This window comes from Falco punctatus (genome assembly GCF_963210335.1).
Source record: "Falco punctatus genome assembly, chromosome: 5".
Classification (NCBI taxonomy): domain Eukaryota; kingdom Metazoa; phylum Chordata; class Aves; order Falconiformes; family Falconidae; genus Falco; species Falco punctatus.
Genome location: NC_137584.1, coordinates 16,678,245 through 16,699,439, shown reverse-complemented (window position 1 = coordinate 16,699,439; position 21,195 = coordinate 16,678,245). Strand labels below are relative to the sequence as shown.

Below are 21,195 nucleotides of genomic sequence, written 5' to 3'. Positions count from 1 at the left end.
GCATAGATGTAAAGTACAACATCTGATCCATCCCAATCACACAGAAAACACAGGTATCAATTCTCTCATGCGCTAGCTCTGACTAAAGTTTGCAGCTTAACAATACCCCACAAAACAACAGAAACATTTTTTTTAACAGGACATCAGGTGATGTTTAAATATCCTTACCGGCATGGCCTGCACAGGGGTCGAACGGAATATCAGGAGCTGTGTTTTCTGCATGTGTAGAAGCTGCTGGTAGTCCCAGAATCAGTTGATCCACGTCACTTCCCGCTGGTTGCTGCTGATCCGACCCGGCAGAGCTGACGACCAAGAGAGGTTTGTTCTGCTGCCCCACTCCCTCCTTGTGGAAGCTGTGGTATTTTTGATTCTCCTCTCCAAAATGGGGACTAAAAGCCTCAAAGGGCCGCCCCTGCTTGTCAGCTGTTTTCTCCCGGGGCTTCAGATTTTTCTGAGAAAAAGTGCCACCTGTCTTGCCACTGTAATGGGGCCCATAAGCAGGCAGAGGACCTTCACTCAGCAGATTTTTCAGCTCTTGCAGACTTCGTTTAGAAATGTCAGGGGGCCCCGTGAAGGACTCTGCAGTACCGCTCCCTTGTGCGGTCACAGTACTGCCCAGGGCACCCATCTTGGCCACATGAAACTTGACATCTTTTTCTTGCATCACACCCTGTTCTTCTTGCTTACTCTCTGCCTTCTTGCTGCCCTCTCCCCTGCGCACTGCCTCCGCACACCCAGCTTTCCCTGTGCTCCTCACAGGCTGCGCGCCTGTGGGCTGCTCTGTTTTAGCTGGTGTATTTATTTCCTTGTGTATTTTTCCTGCTTTTCTTTTCCCAGTGTCAGCATATTCCTGGACTTCTCGTGTTTCTGCAGACATGTCTTCTTCCATGTCACTGCCAGTGTGGGAACCGTCAAGACCTCTTCTGTCCTTTTGTACTGGAGGGAAACCAGTTGGGTTTTGAAGAGACTGGTCTGATGGTGGTTCTGAGGAACTGGTGGTTCCTTGAAGTGGACAAGGATCTGGGATTTTTGAGGTGCGGGACAGCTCCATCTTCTCATTTTCTAAAGGAGGAATGTACTTTGTAGGACCTTTGACTCCCTTTTTCTTTCTGAAACCACATATATTGTTGCCATCAACTTCATCATTGTCACTTTCAGATGTGTTCTGTAACCAGCAATAAAATATACAACCAAATAACATGCATGAATGAAACAGAACATGGCAATGGAGTACAACCACCAGCTGCTTTTACCTTGTAGCACTTCCATTACTTCTTGCTGATGGAGGTCTCTGTGGACACCTACTGATCCTCAAATTGGGGGTCAGTATTTTGATTTAAAAAGCTCTCACAGGATTCTTTTTCTTATGTTTTAGAACAAAATCGATGAATATGCCTTCATAATATATTTAGCATTTAGTAGATATTTCTTCATAATATCTTAGATTTAGTAGATAAAAATATAAGACGTACACTGTGTGACATCATTTGTCAAGCACATGCCCTTTAAATATGAAAAAAATTATTTTAATGGCTACATTTAAGTATATTCTTGCTCATATTAAAAACATTTGTATATATAAAAGAAACTAACTGCCCTGAAACACAGAACACTGGTAACTCTTAGTAAGTATGGGGACTGAAACCTGAAAATAAACAGTTTTTAAAGGAATTTGTGGATCTAATGTGGCCAAATAACTGAACTTCCAGGGCAGTGGTCAAAAGGACCAAAAAAACCCCATATTTGAATGTGTAAACAGGAAAGAACCAGAAGATGATGTTTACCTTTATATATGGCATTGGTGTGATTTACATTGTAGTGCTGGGAGCAGATTTTTAAACAGATGAAAACATGGAGAAGGTGTAAAAAGGAGCTACAAAAATTAATCTGCTTCCATGGTCCCAAAGAATGTCAAGAAGTGTCTGGATCATCATCCCCCCTGAGTATCCTGAACCTACCACAAGTGTGATTAATCTGATGGTGACAGGGAAAAGGACAGAAAATCAAAATCAAATACATGCAAATTTTAAAAAAGCAGAGATTTTAATGTTGTGTGTGATTAATTATTTCACAAATTATCAAGGTAGGCATTGAATTCTCCATCCTACAATGTCTTAAAACAGGCCCCACCATATGGTTTAACCAAAATATAAATCACTCCGTAGCCAATCACAGACTGTTACATTGCTTATGATTATCTTCTCAAGCACATATTTAAGACTTTCTAACTTAACCAACAGTCCTTGATTTTCTTGGGTTGGGCTGGAATTAACACCTGTAAAAAGACTGGGAAATCAAAATATATCCTCTGCATGAGACCATTCTTTACCTTTTCCACAAAGCAATAATCTGTACTCCCTCCAATTTCTGAACTTCCAGGAGAAGTAGGGATCTGCACAAAAGCAAAGTGAATGCCTGTCTAGATAAGGCAAAAGAGGTTCCTGCTGACAGACAAAAGCACGTAGAAGAAAAGGCAGAAGTGTCTCATGTGCATATGGAAAGGAACGGTTGTGTAACTTCCTTTAAGGTCATTAACACTTCCCTTATTCTATATTATTCCTCACTGTTTTCCCTGTTTTCTCATTACGTTATTTTCTATCATAATTTAGTCCAAAAAGTTTCTCCTAGCACAGAAGTATTTCTTTCCTCTCTCCCTCTTGCTCTAAATTTCTGTGACGTGTTGTATTTACAGCTACTTTGGGAGCCCGCTGGGGCATTGCTGTCAGTGTGGAAGGCAGCTGGCCACCAGCTCTATAGGCAGAATAATCCACTCTGTGCCTGTAACTCACGTGCACGTATCTTGACAGTGACATGCTTGTGATGCCCACTTGCAGTCAAACACAGTCTGACTGGCTCATTCACAACAGAAATCCTTGCTTACCCCAGTTTTAGCACTCAGTTTTTAATGAACCTGTTTCTTCATCTAAAGGCTTTGGTTTATTACCATAACACACCCTATAATAGCCCATAAAATAATTCTGGGTGTATTGCTGATACTCCCCCATGCAGAATAGACCTGATTCCTACATCATTCTGGAATATAAATGTAATGGAGGAACTTCCCTGAATAATGAAGGAAACGAAACCTGCTTATAATGGACAACTAAATGGAGAATTTTAACACCTCCATTAGTAATACAAGAAAATGAATGAAGCTGTGGGAGAAACAGTAGGGGTAGAGGAACCAGTGTCTGCCAAATGGAAAAAACCCAAATAATTTTGAAATAAAAATGGCAATACATTTAATTTCTAGACATATAAAATTATTTTTTTGAGAGAAAGGAGAGAAGAGTTCCAGCTACAAAAGCCATAGTCATTAAAAAATGTATTTTTTAATGAATTTATGAAAAATATTTTCTTAAATATCTTCTGTGGCAGAGGTTGCCTTCATTAAAATATCCTGATTTCTGTTTTATGAAGTTTTCAGAGTTCTTTTGCTCCCTTTCAAAAACTTGAAACTGGTAACATAATCATAACACCATTTGCATTTCTGCTTTATAACGTATTCCTACTCTCTGTGTTCAAAAATAACTATTGAAAATTTTAATGTTTGACACAGTTTTTGCCCATTGTCCCTATTGTATATCTCTGAAAACTATTCAGTAAAATAACTGAAGGAAAGGTGAGCACATCCTTTTTTATAACACCTGTACACTGACGTCAAAGAGCAGTTCATGTATCAAAAGCAATACATCAGAAAACTGCCTATTCATGTAATTAACCATTCTAAATGATTTCATGAACACAAGGTACCATCTCCACATTATAATGCTTACCAAAACAAATTCCTTTGAATAGACATGAGCAGGGTAAGGATTGATCACTTGTAAATTTATTAATGGAAACATTAATTTGCATTAGAACTCTAATAAATAGTGTGTCTATAGTCATCTACAAAGGATTTATTTTCCACGAAGAAATTGAGACTATGCGTTTTGATCATCGACCTGAAAGAAATACTGCACCCATTGCTCACAAACACACACATTGGTTGTTTATACCTTCAGATAAACGAAACTGTTACATTTATACAGAGGTCAACCTATGCATTACTCAAGGTCCTTAGCATGAGGAGCACTGTGATTTTGTGCAGAAGAGTGAGTCTTTTTTCTAAATAAACTCAGATATTTATGGACTTTCATTTATAAATCGTTCACAGTATTTTTTGCAGTGAATTAAACGGATTTAACAGATTTGTTGCAAGGTACAAATACAGCATCCCTTCATATTCAAGCAGTTATATGCACGAGTTATGACACAGCTTTACTTGTCTAGTTGTTTACGTAGTGTCTACCATCAGGAAGGGCCCAGTACCTGGGCAGAGGGGAAAGCATCCAGGAAATAGGACTTACAAATCATCTGTTTAACTTCTTATTTTTAGTAAGTTTTTTTTCTACAGAAGACAGGCATGATTAAGTAAAACAGCAGCTTGAAAGAGTTCCAGTGCAAGTGAGCTGGGCACAGATCATGACTTAATTTCATGGAACTCTGTGTCCTGCTGTGCTGAAAGGAAAGCAAAATAGGCATGGCACTAATATGGCAAAAGTTCTGATAATATTTTATTTCATTGCTGAATGTTCCTATATTTTTGGTATTGTGTGGCAACAGTAACAGGAGATACTGAAACTACTAGAAAGTTCTTCTGGCCAACATCTGTTTCAGCATCATTTTTTCTTTGCTTGTTTTCAAATACAGTTACCGGCAGTCTAAGTCAGAGGTCTTGAAAGTTCTGAAATTTGCTTCTCTTTCTTAGTAAGTGAACACTTGGGTGTTGATCCAAATGTTTCTGCCAGAAGGATTAGCTTCAAAATCTAAGCACTGTGGGCCACATTATGTCACAAATCTGAGATTCAGATTTTTCTTTCTAAAGATGTATCTGATGTTAATTGTCGCTGATAGGTATTGGTACTCCCCCAAGTTCTGATTTCCATCAGGACTTCTTGCCCCAGTGCTGCAACTTGTGCTGGTACACCAGCCCCCCCGCACTGGGGGTCTGTGCCTGGTAAGGTTTCAGTAGGGGTGGACCAGCACCAGTCCTGCAATAGGCAGGAAGAGTAGGAGTGGATCAAACTTTGTTTCCCATTATGGATAATCTCAACTCATACAAATAACAGCTTCGCTTGTATTCACTAGTTACCTGCCACATCACTTCAGGTGCACAAGAGTCTGGATGTCTGTGACAATCCACAAGAGCATAAGGGCTCCACTCGTGCATTACAGCAACATATTAGGGCACCGTGCAGGTAGGAAGAGGAGAGAACAGAGGACAGTATCAGCAAGCGAGTATTTCAGCACTGTGCAGATGAAACTGCTTGCTCCACTTAACCCAATTACCTGCCACTTCTGGCATCCCATCAGGTTTCTACAGCTCATAGACATTTTCTATCTTGTGGTAACAAAGAAAATGTATATGCATCTAAAGCAATTTTTCTTCATCAGTTTGTGTTTACTTTTAAGCTTCATATAAGCTCTGAAGTGGAACATTAGCTATACCATGAAATACAGCACTGCCAAAAGGCAGTTCATCTGTAAATATGCCAATCTGCAAGCTGAGAGCATTTGGAAATGCAAAGTGTTGCCTTTGGGAGGAATAATAAGTGCTGAGGTTCCTGGTGTGTGAAACACAGGTGAAAATCCAAGGCGGTTCTTGAACTTTTGCCTTAGAAGGATTTTATAAGTGAAAATATATCTGTAATGTTCTACGAGGCAAATTCAGAGGCTGAGGAGGGAACCTTCCATTTTTCTCATACTTTTTGTTTGTGTCATGACCTCAGGCAAGACTGCAAACACTAATGGGTTTATAAACCTCTCTCAAAAACACATTGATAAAAAGGAACAGGGAAATGAGAAAAAGAAACGCACAGTATAGCACTTGAAAGGGGAAAAAAGGAAGAGAGGGAGTTAGTTTAAAAGATGCTCTGAGTAACCGTAGATGAATAGCTGCAGAAGGATTTCTATCAGAGAGGAAGGTGAAAGAGGCAAGATGCAACTGTAGCAGGAGCTTTTGTATATCTAATCAACAAGAAACCCCAACGTTCCTATTACTGGCTACCCAAAAAAGTGATGCACTCAGCAAATTTCAGTACTGGGGTCTCAGTCACATTCTCATTTTCTCTTTTGTTTCAGATCATTAACCTATTTTAGCCACTATTTTAAGTTATGGTTAAGAAATCAAATTGTGATGATCTTCTGAGTTGTTGCTAAAGAATTTTCAAGAACGGAAGATTAATTTTGCAAAGAACATCAAAATGTCAAAATCCTGTATAACTAAGAATTAGAAAAACATGCGAAACAGAAAAGTCAAAATTACATAAGGTTTGATTGGCTGAATTTTTTATTTATGAAGAGTTAAACTGCTTCACTTAGGTTTGAATTTTTTTTCTATCATGTAAAACAATGTTTAAAAACTGAAATAAAAGGTTTCCAATCTAAAAAAACGCTAAGAATATTGTTCAAGTGATGTTGACATGTGACATTATTCACATTGTTCAGACTTCTTTCCAGTTCTATTTCAAAATCAACACAGTTTTAAAAGTATTTCAATTGCTATGAAACAGTAAGTGCAGAAGAACTCTTCTGGCCCACTCTGGCGGTTACCAGGTTACCCTTTACAGCCCCAGGTTGGTACAGTCAAGTTTAATTAATCTTTTTGTGTAGTAATGAATTTCAAAAACTAGAAGTAAGTCAACAGGAGATGCTTCTTAAGACTTCACACAACAGTAACCATAAAGCAAGTGTACCCATGTCCAAGTGCTTTCCCTGCCCCTGCCCCTGATAGATGGAAAGCATTACCCACCTGCTCCCCAAGTAACCAGGCAGCGAAGGAGCAGAGAGAGGGCACAGGAACAAATTATCTACTGCTGGGAATTAATGCAGCTTCATTGCAGTCACTGGAGCCACACAGATTTGTACCAGGAGCAAATCTGGCCATGGAGTCATATGCAGGACAACACAGGCATTTCCAGGGAGTAGCTCCAGGCACTGAGGGAGGTTTTGGCTCTTGTGCACAGTGCTAAAAAATGTGTGCTACAGACACTGGTGGCTTGTAAGGTAGAGACACGAAGATCACAGCACATTGTCAAGATATTGCTGTGACTAATTTCTCCCTCAGTGACCTTGTTTGATGAAGTGGCTCTTTGAGAGTAATATACTGCTGCAAAAACCTCCTAGGGAAGGACCTGCAAGTGGCGTAAATATTAGGTACATGTGACTATTTTACAGTTAGAGAAGCTGAAGCACAAACTTGCCATAGGTCACAGGAAGATGTGCAGTAATGTTAGGAGTGGAAGCAAAGTCTCCTTCAGCTTCGAAACTTTCAAATATACTCAAGATTATTAACGTCCTTCGTGGAATGAGTTTAGCTCACAATATTGTGCCACTTATTTTCACATCTGACATCTGCCTTTATCTGCTACTCCCACCCAGAGCCTTCATACTATATATGCAATTACTAAATGAGCTTCTCAAGATCATTGGTTCTCTTGCTGCCTCAAAGCAGCAGAGTTGTCTTTGTGGCAAGGTTATTTGTAAATACTTTCCCTTGGACTATGCCACCTGCACCATGAAAAAAAAATCCCTAAAGTAAAATAGAGTCTCAAAATGAAGAGGCTGATCCTGCCCTCACAGTGATTTGGGACCACAAAAGTACACTGCTGGTGTCACCTCCAATTTGCAGCAATGTAAATGAGAGCTAAAAGCAGGATCCATTTAACAGTTGACTAATCCTCAGGAAGACATTTGCGAGAGAATGAACTTCATGATCTACAAGAATTTTATCTCTAATTTCTATGACTCATTTCATATACAAAGATGGTCTAGGGGGCAGTCAGTGACTCAGAGTAGGTGCACCTCTGGCATATAAAGTATCCATTTGTTCACCTTGATAAGAATGTCTAGTAGCTTCAGCAAGTCTGCCCGCACTGTTACTTAAAAGCCACATTACATCTTTCTCAATAATTTTAATGAAACATTATTATTTAATGTTTTCACAATAAGATCTTCTGGACACTACTCAAAACAACTGGTACTTTTTCTTTTTTTCTTTTTTTTTTTTACTTTGTTGAAAGTATCTATTACAAATTCAGAACCAGAATTTGTTTTAAAATGCACTCATATAGAAACTGAGTAGCTCCACTTAAGATTGGTAGCTGATTCAAGAGTGCCACTTTCTAATCCAGGTCAGATTCTGGTCCACAAATTATAGTGCTTTCATCTACATTAATGAAGCCAAAGCTAATCTGTTTTCCCACAAATATTAATGGGATTAGATTTTAGACCTTTATTTCTATTACTTTTGATAATGCTATAAATGAAAGAAACAGGAAGTTTAAATGTGTTAGAGTTGCTTCCTGAAGCAAATGGGGTTTTTTTTAGCTAAAACAAGAAGCTTTTCTTGGACCTTCATTTGCTTCAGAATTAGACCATGCCTAACGCACATGCACATGATCCACAATGAAGTGTTCACTCACTTGAAATCTTGAAGTGGATGCAAAAGTATTTTATATCAGTGTATCTGCTCAGAAATCATCCACAGGCCGTCTCTTACCTGCTGAGTAAGATCTTCCTCTTCGCTCATGTCCACTTCATTCTAGTTCAGGTCACCATTAGAAATGGCCTAGCAAAAATCTAGTAGAAAGACATCCTGTATTTATAGGCACAGATACAACAAAGGTTACTTAAAACAGAATTGCTGTAAAGTTCTTTTCCCAGAAGGCCACACAGATGACGAACCATAAAGAGCAACCCAAACATGTCATGGCCAAGAGCACTGCTTTCTGGAACAGCGTTAAAGTAGTAAACTGACAAACACACATTATTAGCTGCCTGCCTGCCTGGAAACAAAGACAACTGAGTATAAAACTGTTTTGCTCAACTTTTCTCCTCACAAAAGGCTTTTGTCCTGTAACAAGCCATTTCTGTTCTGGAACAGAAGCTATTGTTAGGCTCCTTAGAGGTAAAACCTATATTGGGCATTATAACAGTATGTTATTGAGGCACGTGGACAGGGCTTTGAAAGGCACAGCGAGCTGCAAGAGCAACACGCAGTACTAGCCTGTTATTCTAGGTGCTTACATGTTGTTAATTAATATTGGTGGATCTGGTTGCATTAGTATTGGGGGAGGGGTCTTCTTTGCATTAGACCTCTAAAACGAATTCAAAGATTAGGTAGTCAAGATTGTATTTCTTGTGCTTTTCTATTTATCAGGTTTATCATGAATTGAAAGGACTGTGTTTGACTGTCAACACATTCCATTCATTCAAGTTCCTTTAGCTGACACAACATTACAGGATGAACATATCACATATGCTTGCAGCAGTCCTTCCAGACAACCGATCACTCAATAAACACAAGTAAGCATGATGCTAAAATTGGCATTTAACCTTGTAAAAACTCACATTTGGCATTTTTTTTATACTTAAAAAAAAATAATAATCTAGTTTGTTAAAATTATCCCATCAAAATAATGACTATGGATTAGGAGCTACAGTCCACAAAAACCTTAGACATTGCCAGTGAAATGCATAAATACAGGTGCTGAAGTCCCAGACTGTAATTCTGAAAATCATTCCTTGTCTTGGGGGCACTGAATGGCTACAGCTCCTAACTGTGACTGTCTGCTCAGTTTCTGTAACTACCCTTGTTCTGAACTGCCCCACTTATCACAGAGCAGAGCAGGCAATAACTGAAATTTTATTGGTAGTCAAGAAATAAGTAAGCCACTTATAAGACTTGACATTTTGTCAAGCAGACATTAAAAAAAACAACACTTGGTATATTACATAAGACTGGGCTTCTGCAAGACAGATATGATGGAAGGCAGCATTTTGCTTGCAGAATACTTTTTCCAAAAAATTGCCCTCAGACTGTAATCACACAACAGTTAGTACAATTGCACAGATCCCTCTTTTAGGCAAACATACAGGTGTCATAAACCTATAACTTGCCATGGCAGAGTTGCTTGTGAGTCTACGCTGTGATTTTTGCATTTTGCGTGCAAGCATGAACAACCCCAGCTCATAGTTTGGAAAGGACACTTCAGATTAGAAATCTCATTAATAAGAGCAAGAAAAATATTCTTCACAACAAGAGTGGCCAAACACTGGAACAGGTTGCTCAGAGAGGCTGTTGGATCTCCTTCCTTGGAGGTATTCAGAACTTGACTGTACAAGTCCCTGAATAACCTGATGCAACTTCAGAGTTGGCCCTGATTTAAGTGGTGGATAAAAACAGATGCTATCCATACTAAATTATTCTATGATTGTACATCTGATTCATTTATACATATTTTTTATTAACTTTGTTACGTTTTTGCAAGTACGAGACATCTCTACCATACTCTGTGTTCTGTTCTACTCAGAACAGAACACAAAGAAAGAACAACTTGTGTCTTAAAAAGTGTAGTTTTGAGGCACCAGTCTTGCAAACACCATTAGTAATGAATAATCTTTTTATCAGCCCTGGAAGGATCAACTATTTCCATCTCAAGTGCCTCTTAGATCCTCATAAACACAGTGTTGTTTGTTTCATTTTGTTTTCTGGAATGAGTGAAATAGGAAAAGAAGAGGGTTCCCTGCCAATATGTGCCTGTGAGAAGCTGCTGTTTTCAGTAGAACTGTGCTGATCAGAGAAGCTGACAATCTGATCCAGAAACTGATGGAAGCCCATTTCACATCGACCGCAATATCCGGACTACTGCAAAGAGCACCATTTGTTCAGCAATACTTGTCATCACCCACCTTTGGCAAATAAGATAAATCAGGCCAAATCTACTGTATCTGCATAAGGAACACCCAGGTTTGTGTAAATAAACTGCCTTTTCTACATGCATTCAGAAAGAGATTTTCTGTCACTAGGCTTTTGCAAAAATCTGCTTTCACATAGATGTGCGAGTATTGCTTCATAAAAACAAACCTCTTTACAGTATTTTCTCAAAAAAAGACTCTGGAGAAAGGCATCCTAAGAGGGACATGTATTCTGTTAGTATCCAACAGAAAGAAGGGAACATAAAATGAAAGAGACCATGCTTGTTTTACATTTATCATCGAATTATCCATGAGAGGCAGTATAAGTGATGAAATCCAAATCCCTGGAAACACAGTGTAGCACCTGCATTGGCCACCAAAGAAGGGGTCAAAGAGTATGCAGTAATGACTGGTGCTTGATCAGGGACACAGCTGGGAGAAACATCTCGCACCACTTCCATACCATTTACTTTGGTGCCTGACATATGGATGGGGTGGAACAGACCTGCCTCTCAGGTTCTTCCCCTTTCTGCTGCTTGTCCCATCTTCCCTCCATTCCTCCTTTTTCATTTGATTTACAGATGCATCTTGTCCAGTCTTTAATCACTTCAGGTAGATGTAGAAAAATATAGTTAATCTTCCTTGCTAAGAAGCCTTGAAATGGTTTCAATATTAACTTTAGCATAATTCTGTGCTAAGAATGTTTTTTCCAGCTTATACTGAATAGTGAATGCTGTACCACTGATCTAAAGGATGACACACCTATGTTTAGTTAAAGTCAGGAAATGTCCAAGGACCCTTATTGCAACATGACAGATGCACAGACTGCTAAGTCCTTGGTTGGTTATCTTTAAAAGGGACATTTGGTCTTAGATTCCTGTTGTACATGCAACTTGGCGAAGATGAGACTTTAAACGCGGCTGCTAAGGAATAAAGTCTAGACAGAGATAACTCCGCAAGGACATTGCGTAGGCACGAGATATATAAATGAATTCTCAGAATTACAATGAATATGTAAACGATTTCCTGGAAAACTAATGGATAGACATGAGTAACTTGTATAAAGGGGGGACTGAAATGTCCCCTCGGTGTGCATGGCTTTGGTGGAGCGATCCCTCATGCACCCAGCACTGCTGAATAAAGATAACCTCCGCTTGCCTGCATATTGCTGACTGATTCTTCAAATCAATTTGGCGACTACAAATTCATATTTAACATCTTATTAGTGAACCCAGTTCCTCAAGGGTGTGTATCATGTGGTCTAATATTTTAATAGCTATATATTCTTTGCAGCATCCTGGAAAGGGAGCTTCAGAAGAACAGCCCATAAGGCTGTTCTCTGGAAGAGAAGCAGAGATTTACACAAAATGATCCCTTTCTTTTAGAATACAGAACTGATATCATGAGTTTATGTGATTATTTAATTTAAATATGCTGGGCTGCAATTGTGGTCTATCAAATACCAATCTAAAAACCTAGACACTTTGGAAACATAACACAGACCAAATATGACAAAACTGATCACTTAGTACTTGAACTACCGGTACTTTGTATGCACTTTGTATGATGAATTAAGTGGGAACTGCTCATTATCCCATTGGCAGCTCTTGAGCAGCTAAAAAAGAGATACAGCTCCTCTGACAACAGCTACTGCAGCAAATAACTGATAGTTCAGGGGAGCTCTCTGCTGGCGGGCTGCCAGCAGCCTTCACACACACCACCATCACCACCACATGGTTTAGAAACACTCCTGATTCCAGCAACTAATGTCAAGGGTTTTGTCATGTATTTAAAAAAAAAAAAAAAAAAAAAAGAGGTTAAAATTATCACTGCTTGTACTCTCCTCCCATTCAAATTGGTTTTCCAGAAGGAGAAATTTCTATATATTCTGAGTTAACAACGTTTTAAGCAGCAAAGAATCACCCTCAGAGCATCCACCAGGAAACTTTCTTTTCTCCCCACTAATATAGGTTACCTTCAGCTGCTAATTTCTCTGGGTCCCCTGAAATGCCTAAATTGTTCGAAAGAAACTTTAGAGGATACAGATTTTGCATCCAGAATAGGTTTTGGATGATGCCTAATGCTTGTCAGGTTGGAGGAAGGAAGGATTACATCCTGTCATCTGCTCATAGGCATGGATAATTTCTCAGAATAATTTTATCACGTGTTTTATCATCTAAATTTTATGGGATGTGGCCACTCCCATTTCTAATCCTGTTAGTCATGCCAAAATACACATATCCACCCTGACTGGATCAAAAGTAGTCCTCTCCTTAAAGGCAGCTAAAATAAATAACTAAAAGTTAACAGAGAAAACAGTTCAAATTGAAAAGTTTCCTCCAGTTTCAGAAACCTTCAAAATAAAAGGCCTTTAAAAGCTTTAAAGTAATCTTAAAACACATGGAGATTTTCGAAGTGGTGCCAGCTGGCTAGTGCCAACTAACATTTACACTACACAGTACTGTACGGATAGACAAGCTAAGATGATTTTCACACCAACCTGTCCCACAAGCTTCTGCAAACTAAGACCCTTGAGCTCCCAGTTCTAAGACTGGCAATTACATGGCCAGGAAAAGGAGATATTCACTAAGTCTCTCCCTCACGACCATAAACCTATAAAATTCTGTACTAATACCTAAAGGCTGGCATCACAAAGCCAAAGGAGAAATTGGAACATCAAAATCCCTTCAGGAAAATCTAATCTAATGTGTTCCTTCACCAACCATATCTATTTCTGGTTTTACCTCTAATCCCACGCCTTGCCATCATTACTGAACATTGTAGCTTGCCTTCCACAAAGTGTCTTTCTTCACCACTTCTTCACAGCTGACATAAAAAAATTATTCAATATAAAGATTTGTGAAATACTTCAGCTAGTTAAACTCATATTGCCACCAAATAAAATATAAAATTAGAAAAATTATTAGAGCTTGGATTTGCACTGATCCTTACTCAACTACTGCATATTAATAGCTATCTTTCTGCTAGGTCCTCTTTTAAGATTTTATTCATATGGTTTTCTCTTCCCAATTTCTTAGGAGAATACCTTTACTATGTGTGACTGCACTTATCCGATATCCCCCGTTTGTTGCCCAGTGATTTGTACTCCTGTTAGATAGCTAGACACGCCACAGTGAAGCTGTGCTAAGAGCACACGCTCACTCCTGTTTGCAGGTGCCAAAAGGTAGGCACAAATGGTACTCACAGACAAGGATAGGACTAAAAACTTGGCCTAAGATGTGTTAGAAGTTAATGAAATTAACTTTTATATCAATGGCCTGTATAAGAAATCTTGTCAATAGGTGATAAGCAATTATTTTATACTACTATATACAGTTTTCAAAAAGGTTGATTATTTGAAACTGTAGCACTATTTGTGCTTCAAATGATGCTTTAATATATGCTCTCCATGATTTTAGCATTAAAGTGAATTGCCAGACCTTATTGCACCTTTCCCAGGTCTTGGTCTTTTATATATCAATATACAAAGAAAAAGCATTGACCTTTTTATTTATTTTAATCTCAATAACAAATTTGATTCATTTTCTGTATTGAAAGTTTAAAATTACTTTTCAGATTATAAAGAACCACTGATTAGAACATGAAGAGTGTCATTCTATGAGTCAAAGTGATACTCTTACACAAACAGCCAAGCCCTTGTGAGTTTGTATCATTCCTAATAAGAGGAATCAAATATTTTTTCATCCTTTCCATTGCTTCTTCTGTCTTATTAAGTGAATGGAAATGGTTCTGTTTATCTGTTGATTTATTTTTTGCTTTCATTCTCTGCCAAAAATAGAATTTGTCTTCCAGTCTGTTCTTCATATATTAGATAGAGCTTTGTGCCAAAAGTCCTTCCTCACAGGCCAGCTTTTACTTGCAAAGCATATGGTACTTTACTTGCTCCCGCATACAGCTGTCACTGTAATAAAATTAAAAAAAAAAAAAGTTACAGAATAATGTTAAGGATTTTAGACAGGCGATGAAGAATATTAAATTGGAACTAAATTAAGATCATAGCTAGAACAATAATTCCTGTGCCCTTAGCTCTGCCCAGTACATCTTCCCCCTTTGCCACCATGGTGGCAATATATGCTCAGTCCCCTTGGCAGCCACACACTGCCACAAGACAGATGCTGCAGCGGGTGAACAGCCACCGAGCTGTGCAGCAGCTGTAAAATTCTGTCCCTGGCTTCCCGTGCCTTTTCCAGCATGGCACCACATGGCAAGACTGCCTTCAGCGTGTCCCTGCGTGCGCCTCTTCCCACCTACCCCACACTGAGGCATGTAACCTGTGGCAAGGTCTGGAGAGGGAGACCAGCAAGCAAGGTGCAGGGCACTCCTCCCCTGAACCTTATGGCTGCACCTGGCCCTGCAGACTAAAATTAGCAATTAATATGGATTAAATTAAATCCAGGTAATTCTTGAATTTCTAATCCTGCAAAATATGTCATACGAGCATTAGTGTTACCAAAAACAGTAGCCAGGAAAACTCTCCAAACCAAATGATAGTTCAGAAAGCCGACACCAGTTTATTGCAGCGCTGGGTGCCCGGGGGGATCTTTCTTCCCAACACACACCCCAGGCTAATCGAAGGTACACATTATATACAGTACAGTACTTGCATATTCATAGTACATTACATATTAATTTTCATTCACACACAGAAATGGTTACAAGTTTCTTGCTTCTAATGCAAATTAATATGCATCCTCAGGTAGCACAATTTTTTTACCAACTCCGCATGCTCCCGAAGCAGGGGTTTGCCCTCTTTCAGGGTGGGGGTTATTTGAGTTAGAGGTCATGATCTCCTATTACTACAATTACCTTTGTCCTACTTTCAACTAATTTTCTGAGGACTGTAACACCTGAACAGCTTGTCTCCTCTTGCGGCCAGAACTTTCTCACTTGGAGACTTCTTTCTGCATAATTTCCGTAACAGTGTTCTTAGCATTATCTGTTCTTTGCTTCCCAAGACTGACTCCCTTGATTAGAAGTCCTTCCATTCATCAGTTTTGAGGACTCAGGAGGGTGAGTACTCGGGAGGGTGAGTCATTTAACGACTTGAGAGGGTAGGTCAGCTTGACCTAAACTTTGTGCACATTCTTGTTTAACTAAATCAGAGTTTGGTAATTTGGGAGTTTAGGCAACATTAGTACCATTAGTCTAGTTTTACAGCTGTCCCTGTAATGCTGTCTAGCTATGACACACCCTCTGGGGTGAACTGGAAGAAGCTGCATGACAGAAACTGCACAACAGAAGCACCAGCACCATTTTCTGCGGCAGCTGGGATTTTCTGTACCAATTTACCATGCAAATTTCTGGCAGATGTAACAGATCTTGCTTGACTCATCAGCACAGCGGTGTCACTGGCTGAGCTGCTGTAACTACTGATCTTTCAATCTGCATGAAGTCTTCATAATTCATTGCAGAACCACGCTAATTCAGGAGGCCATGAACCCCTGCTGGAAGAAGGTTAGATGGCTGTCATCAACCACAGGCTGTCAGCATGGACCATGACCAGCGCATCATGATTTGATTCTTGTTACCTCTTGTTACTTGCCACCACCCTCCAAAGCTTTTTCTTTTCCATACCCATTCAGTCTTCAAGAGCCTTTTCACATTCTGCCTAGCAGAAAGATGGGAAAAATTCATTGTCCTCTTTATGGCCTGTCCCCCGTCATCTGAACATTGTGATTTTTCATCCACCTTCATGTTTCTATAAAGAGGCTCTCAAAACATCCAAAGAATATGACAGTAATGTTGAACAATTCATGTAATTCTACTCATATAAAGGGGATTTTTACCCCATGAAGCAATTGTTGCTCCTGAGCTAGTTACAAGTGCTTATGCTCTTAGATACAGGGATAAACAGCAACCTTTATATTTTCCAGGTTGAGCTCAGGGAATTAACTGCATGTTTTTGATAGCTTTAATTAAAGTTGGTGACTAAAACATTCAGCTCTCTACAACCACCACACATGAGCCTAGGAAAAGAGCAAGAGGATCAATGAAAAGAAGATGTAACTTTCTAGTTCATTAAAATGTGCATCCACAGTCACAATGTTTACACTTTATTTATTCATAACTATACTTGGGATGTTTTTAATCATGAATTCTTACCAGAATTTTAGAAACAGGTTCCAAAAAACACCCTAAGTTATATAGACACTCAGCCTCACTGAGTAATGTAATCGATTACATGGGAAAAGGTACATATCCCATTTACACAAGTTAGAAGACAAGGGCACTCACTATGTCTTGCAAAGCACTGTATCATACAGCTTGGCTTATATTAGATCCACAGTTTCCATACTGATTATCAAAAAATGGCCTAAGACATAGAGCATCTGAAAGTACGTCTCCATAATGTCTTTCTTCAACATAGGTACCTTATCTTTTATCATAGGTACCTTTATGCAACTTTAAAATCCCTTTTCCTCTTAGCGAAAAAATTCTTTAAATACATTTCTGACTATGTTCAGCCAGAGCTGAGACTTAATACCTGAAGTTACAGCAACGCAGAAGAGGTAAATTGCTGCAGACCACAATACAGACTCTCAAAATCTGAGTCGGCTCCACCGTTGTCAATGACAGTGGCACTAAGCACAAAGGTTTACACCAGTAATTGGGCATGATCATGACTAAGTCTGCAGCAGTGCAAGTGAAAAAGCATAGTTCAGGAGGATATGAGAGAGCTGCTACTCTGACAGGCTTTCTCTGAATCACTGTCCTTTGTTTCTTCTTAGCAGGCAGAGTATCTACTAAATTTTGCTGTCTCCTCCTCCAGCAGTGTTTGGAAATGCTCTCAGGTGACAGATGAATCCGACTGAAGCCAGGAGCAGCTAAACCTAAGAGATTTTTAGTAAAACACTTCATGTATTTTATAAGTTTTAAAAACTTGAAATAGTTCAAAACATATTGATGAAATAAGACCAGAATAGAAGTGGATCTTGTAGGAATTAAACATTTTAAGTCATTCCATGGAAATCTCTGGCAGAACAGCCTTCCAAATAATTAGACAGGAGGGATAAAAGAATACTAAATTTCTAACCTTTCAATCCCGACTGGTCATGTAACATCGAACAGAAACTGGTTGTCATGTTCTCTATTTCCATTAGGTGGCACCATCCTCACAGGTTTATGGTTTACGTCAAAACCTGTAAAACACTAATCCTGTATGAAATACCTTGATACAGTATGTACTTGACACAGATGTACCAATAAGAACATCTTATGTTACTTAGACAAGAAGAAGTACTTAGTTTCACCGTAAAAGAAACTTCCGTTTCTGAAGAAAAGCTGCAAGGAATAGCTGGCAGGAAAGTAGAAATGCCAAGGGATTGACTTGTAGTAAACCTTGCTCTGTAATAGGCTTATTATGAAACCTGCAGTGCACTCTCCATCTCTACACAGGTTCTGTTCCCAGAAAAATGGTAGCTAAAACCCACTTATGATTCAACTTATTTAGCTGGGTTATGATAATCTGCCAGGACCCTTACATTCTTCAATTAATGGAGGAATTTCTCCAAAAAAGTTGACTGAGATTGGCAATTCTATTTTGTAACATTCATCGTTATTTCATAATGTGGTTCTCCTCACATTAAAATGAAGTCGGAACTTTTTAAACACTTTCAGAAAAGGAATTAAGGAGGAAGGGAAGTAAGTGGCAACGACAACCAACGTCAAATTCAATTAAGATCAGTTTCTTCTCAAAACACCTACATGTCAGGCAAGTCATGGACTTAGGCATGGATATCCAGTGTCTCTACGTGCTACTCCAAAACAAATGGTAATATGTGACAAGGTTCCCTGCCTCTGAAGAGAAAAAGAACATTTTTATATTCTTAAACACATTTCTGCAAAATAATTTCACTGTGTAACTCAATAATTCGGTAACAGTGTTGCAGCTGGCCACAGTCCTATTTCCATGCCATTAGTTTGCCATCAGAGTTGAAAATCTCATGAGACAGAAATTCACACAAGATTCATGACACTAGTGTTCCTGGTCTCAAGGAGAACTCTTGGAAGGGCTGTACTTGAAAACTCAGGCCTTAGTTTTGCCAAACTTGTTAAAATAAATACAGTCAAATAGGAACAGATGGATGGGAACTGTCTAAATATTTCAGGAACTCAGAAGAGGCGTGACTTTCTAGTTCATTGCTTCATCTCCAGTTTAACAACCTAGGAGCTCATGCAATCACTTTAAGTAACCTCTTTTTCATGGCCTAAGAAGTTAGGGTCAAATTTGTAAAGGCAAATAGATGCTATTTGAAATTTTCATCTATGCATCTTATTGCTGATGATCCTCTGATACCAAATTTTGCCTCAATACAAGCTCATGCCATTTACCAATGCTCACAGAGACAGGTGACCCAAACAGCCTGTGACTTAAATGAGAGTTAAATATCAAAGAGTTTTTTAAATCTCCTGAGGACCCAATATGCAATTGTAGATACCAAGTAAAAACAGCCTCTGAATCCTATTACAACTGGTGCTAGTGGGAGAGCTTTTCATAAGCTTTAAGATTTGGCCCAGTAATGGTAAATATCCTTCCACTCAGTTTATGTCCAGATAAAAAAGCTATGATAATTTGAAGTTAATGTTCAGAGTAGGTGATTTAGGTGAAGAGCATCATAAGGTATGGAAGGCCCGAAAGACCTAGACTTAACTGTGTCTTGGGGTGACATTATGCAATGGCCATGCAATTACCATTAAATGCATCATAGTATTTCAGTCCCAGGTAAGATCAGACTGATTACAAGACACACTCACTCTGTTTTCTTGTTCATATGGCTACTTCAGAGCTGAATTAAGGATGATCAGTGTATTTATTAAAGAAGCGTGTCTCATATAACAGTAACAAAAGTTAGAAAATATTGTAAAGAAACAGAGTATACTTTTTCTGTTGCTCTCAAGGAAACTGCATTGGTATCAATGTTAAAGAGTTTTCCAAGAACTGCAGAAAAATCTTGTTGAAAATACTTCAAGACAGCGAGGGTTACCAAGTCCTCTAAAGTGCCTTTCTGTGTTCCTTCCTACTGTTTGTAAGGGTCTTTACAGAGCAGATGTAACGGGATTTTCAGCATGTAGTAAGTCAGTTGGAGACTAGAAATACATAGCTGCCTAATATATAGCATTTATAACACTTATAAGTGATCTGGATATGTTTTCAATAGAGCAAACCACAGTAGCAGTGGAAAGCAGATTTACTGCCACACACCTGTGTATATCTTAGACACTGAGGTAATAATACTGTCCATACCTAGAAGTAGGAGGAATGAATCAGTCTTTTTCTGTATTATACTGTTACTGGGACTGTATCTGCAGCTGTAGAAAAGTGGCATGGCTATAAAAAACAACGATATGAGTTAAAAGTAGTTACTACGTACAGCAGCACATACTGCGGAAAAGAATATAGCGAATGTTTATTAACATCTTACTGCAATTTTGCACATTTACTTGAGTCCAGTAACAGCAGTGGATTCCGCAAATGCAATTTATCATTTGTCATACTTCAAGTAAACATCCTCGAGGCTGAGCCACTGAATTAAATACTCATTACTTACAATAGGAAAGAAACTGTACAGAGTGGAGTGCGCTGCCTCTGATGCCTTATAATACACACATCGTTTCTACCCTATCCATTGAAATACCACTGGGTCAAGGCTATATACATAGATTTATATATTGTCATTACTGATCTTTTAATCTGTGAGGATGATTCAAACTATGACAGGTCTCCAGACAATGGTATGGAAACATCCATGTGCACAACAGATGAATGGACTGAAGGCATATCATGAAATCAGTTTCAGAGGCCCTCTAATGGTGCGTGCACTCATGGTCCATCATCCTCCCTTGACCATAGTACACTGTTTCGTACATGTTCATATGCCAGGTGGCATTCCACTGAGCAATGCCTGGGCATTAGCACAGGCCAAGGATCATTCCTAGTAAGTGGCTTAGGTGTGCCAAAGCCATCTTGGAAGGTAGAAGCGATCAGACATAAGGCCATGAGTCATGCAGTTCCAGTTAACCTCAGGACCCAAGAGCTGTTCTTGGCCATACTTATGTGCTGGTTTACATTTATGCTGACCATCCAATATAGGAAAAGGAGGCAGATGGTGTAGCACATAGGAGGCTATGAAAGATGTGGCTTCCACAGTATGTGCCATGAGCTTTTGAAAGAATTCAGGTGCCAGATTGTTTCCTACAACTCTGATAAGAACAGTGAGGGACTCACCCTTCTGTGCCATAGTCCAGAGGTCATCTTTTAGTGAATCTTGAACCGCTGTAAGTTTTCTTAAGTTGACCAACATTGGCATAGATTGGTAAATAAAGGCATTGTGTAGATGTAATTTCTGACCTACCTTCCTCACTGCCTTATCAGGCCAGTTCACACCTACCATGCTGCTGACATTTTACAGAATGCTGACATTTTACAGAGTG

At 39.1% G+C, this 21,195-nt stretch overlaps 1 protein-coding gene across 13 annotated transcripts in view; it reads right to left on the bottom strand.

Moving 5' to 3' along the window:
• Positions 1-21,195, bottom strand: part of LGSN (lengsin, lens protein with glutamine synthetase domain) — a 126,456-nt gene that overhangs the window by 37,408 nt on the left and 67,853 nt on the right. For 4 of the 13 annotated variants that reach the window (XM_080388826.1, XM_080388832.1, XM_080388833.1 and 1 more), the window contains one exon: positions 169-1,165. In XM_080388826.1, coding sequence (XP_080244952.1) covers positions 169-1,165 — 997 coding nt within the window. Of the gene's footprint in view, positions 1-168; positions 21,161-21,195 lie in introns of those variants that run through there. The other 9 variants (XM_080388836.1, XM_080388835.1, XM_080388834.1 and 6 more) reach the window with 9 other exon arrangements.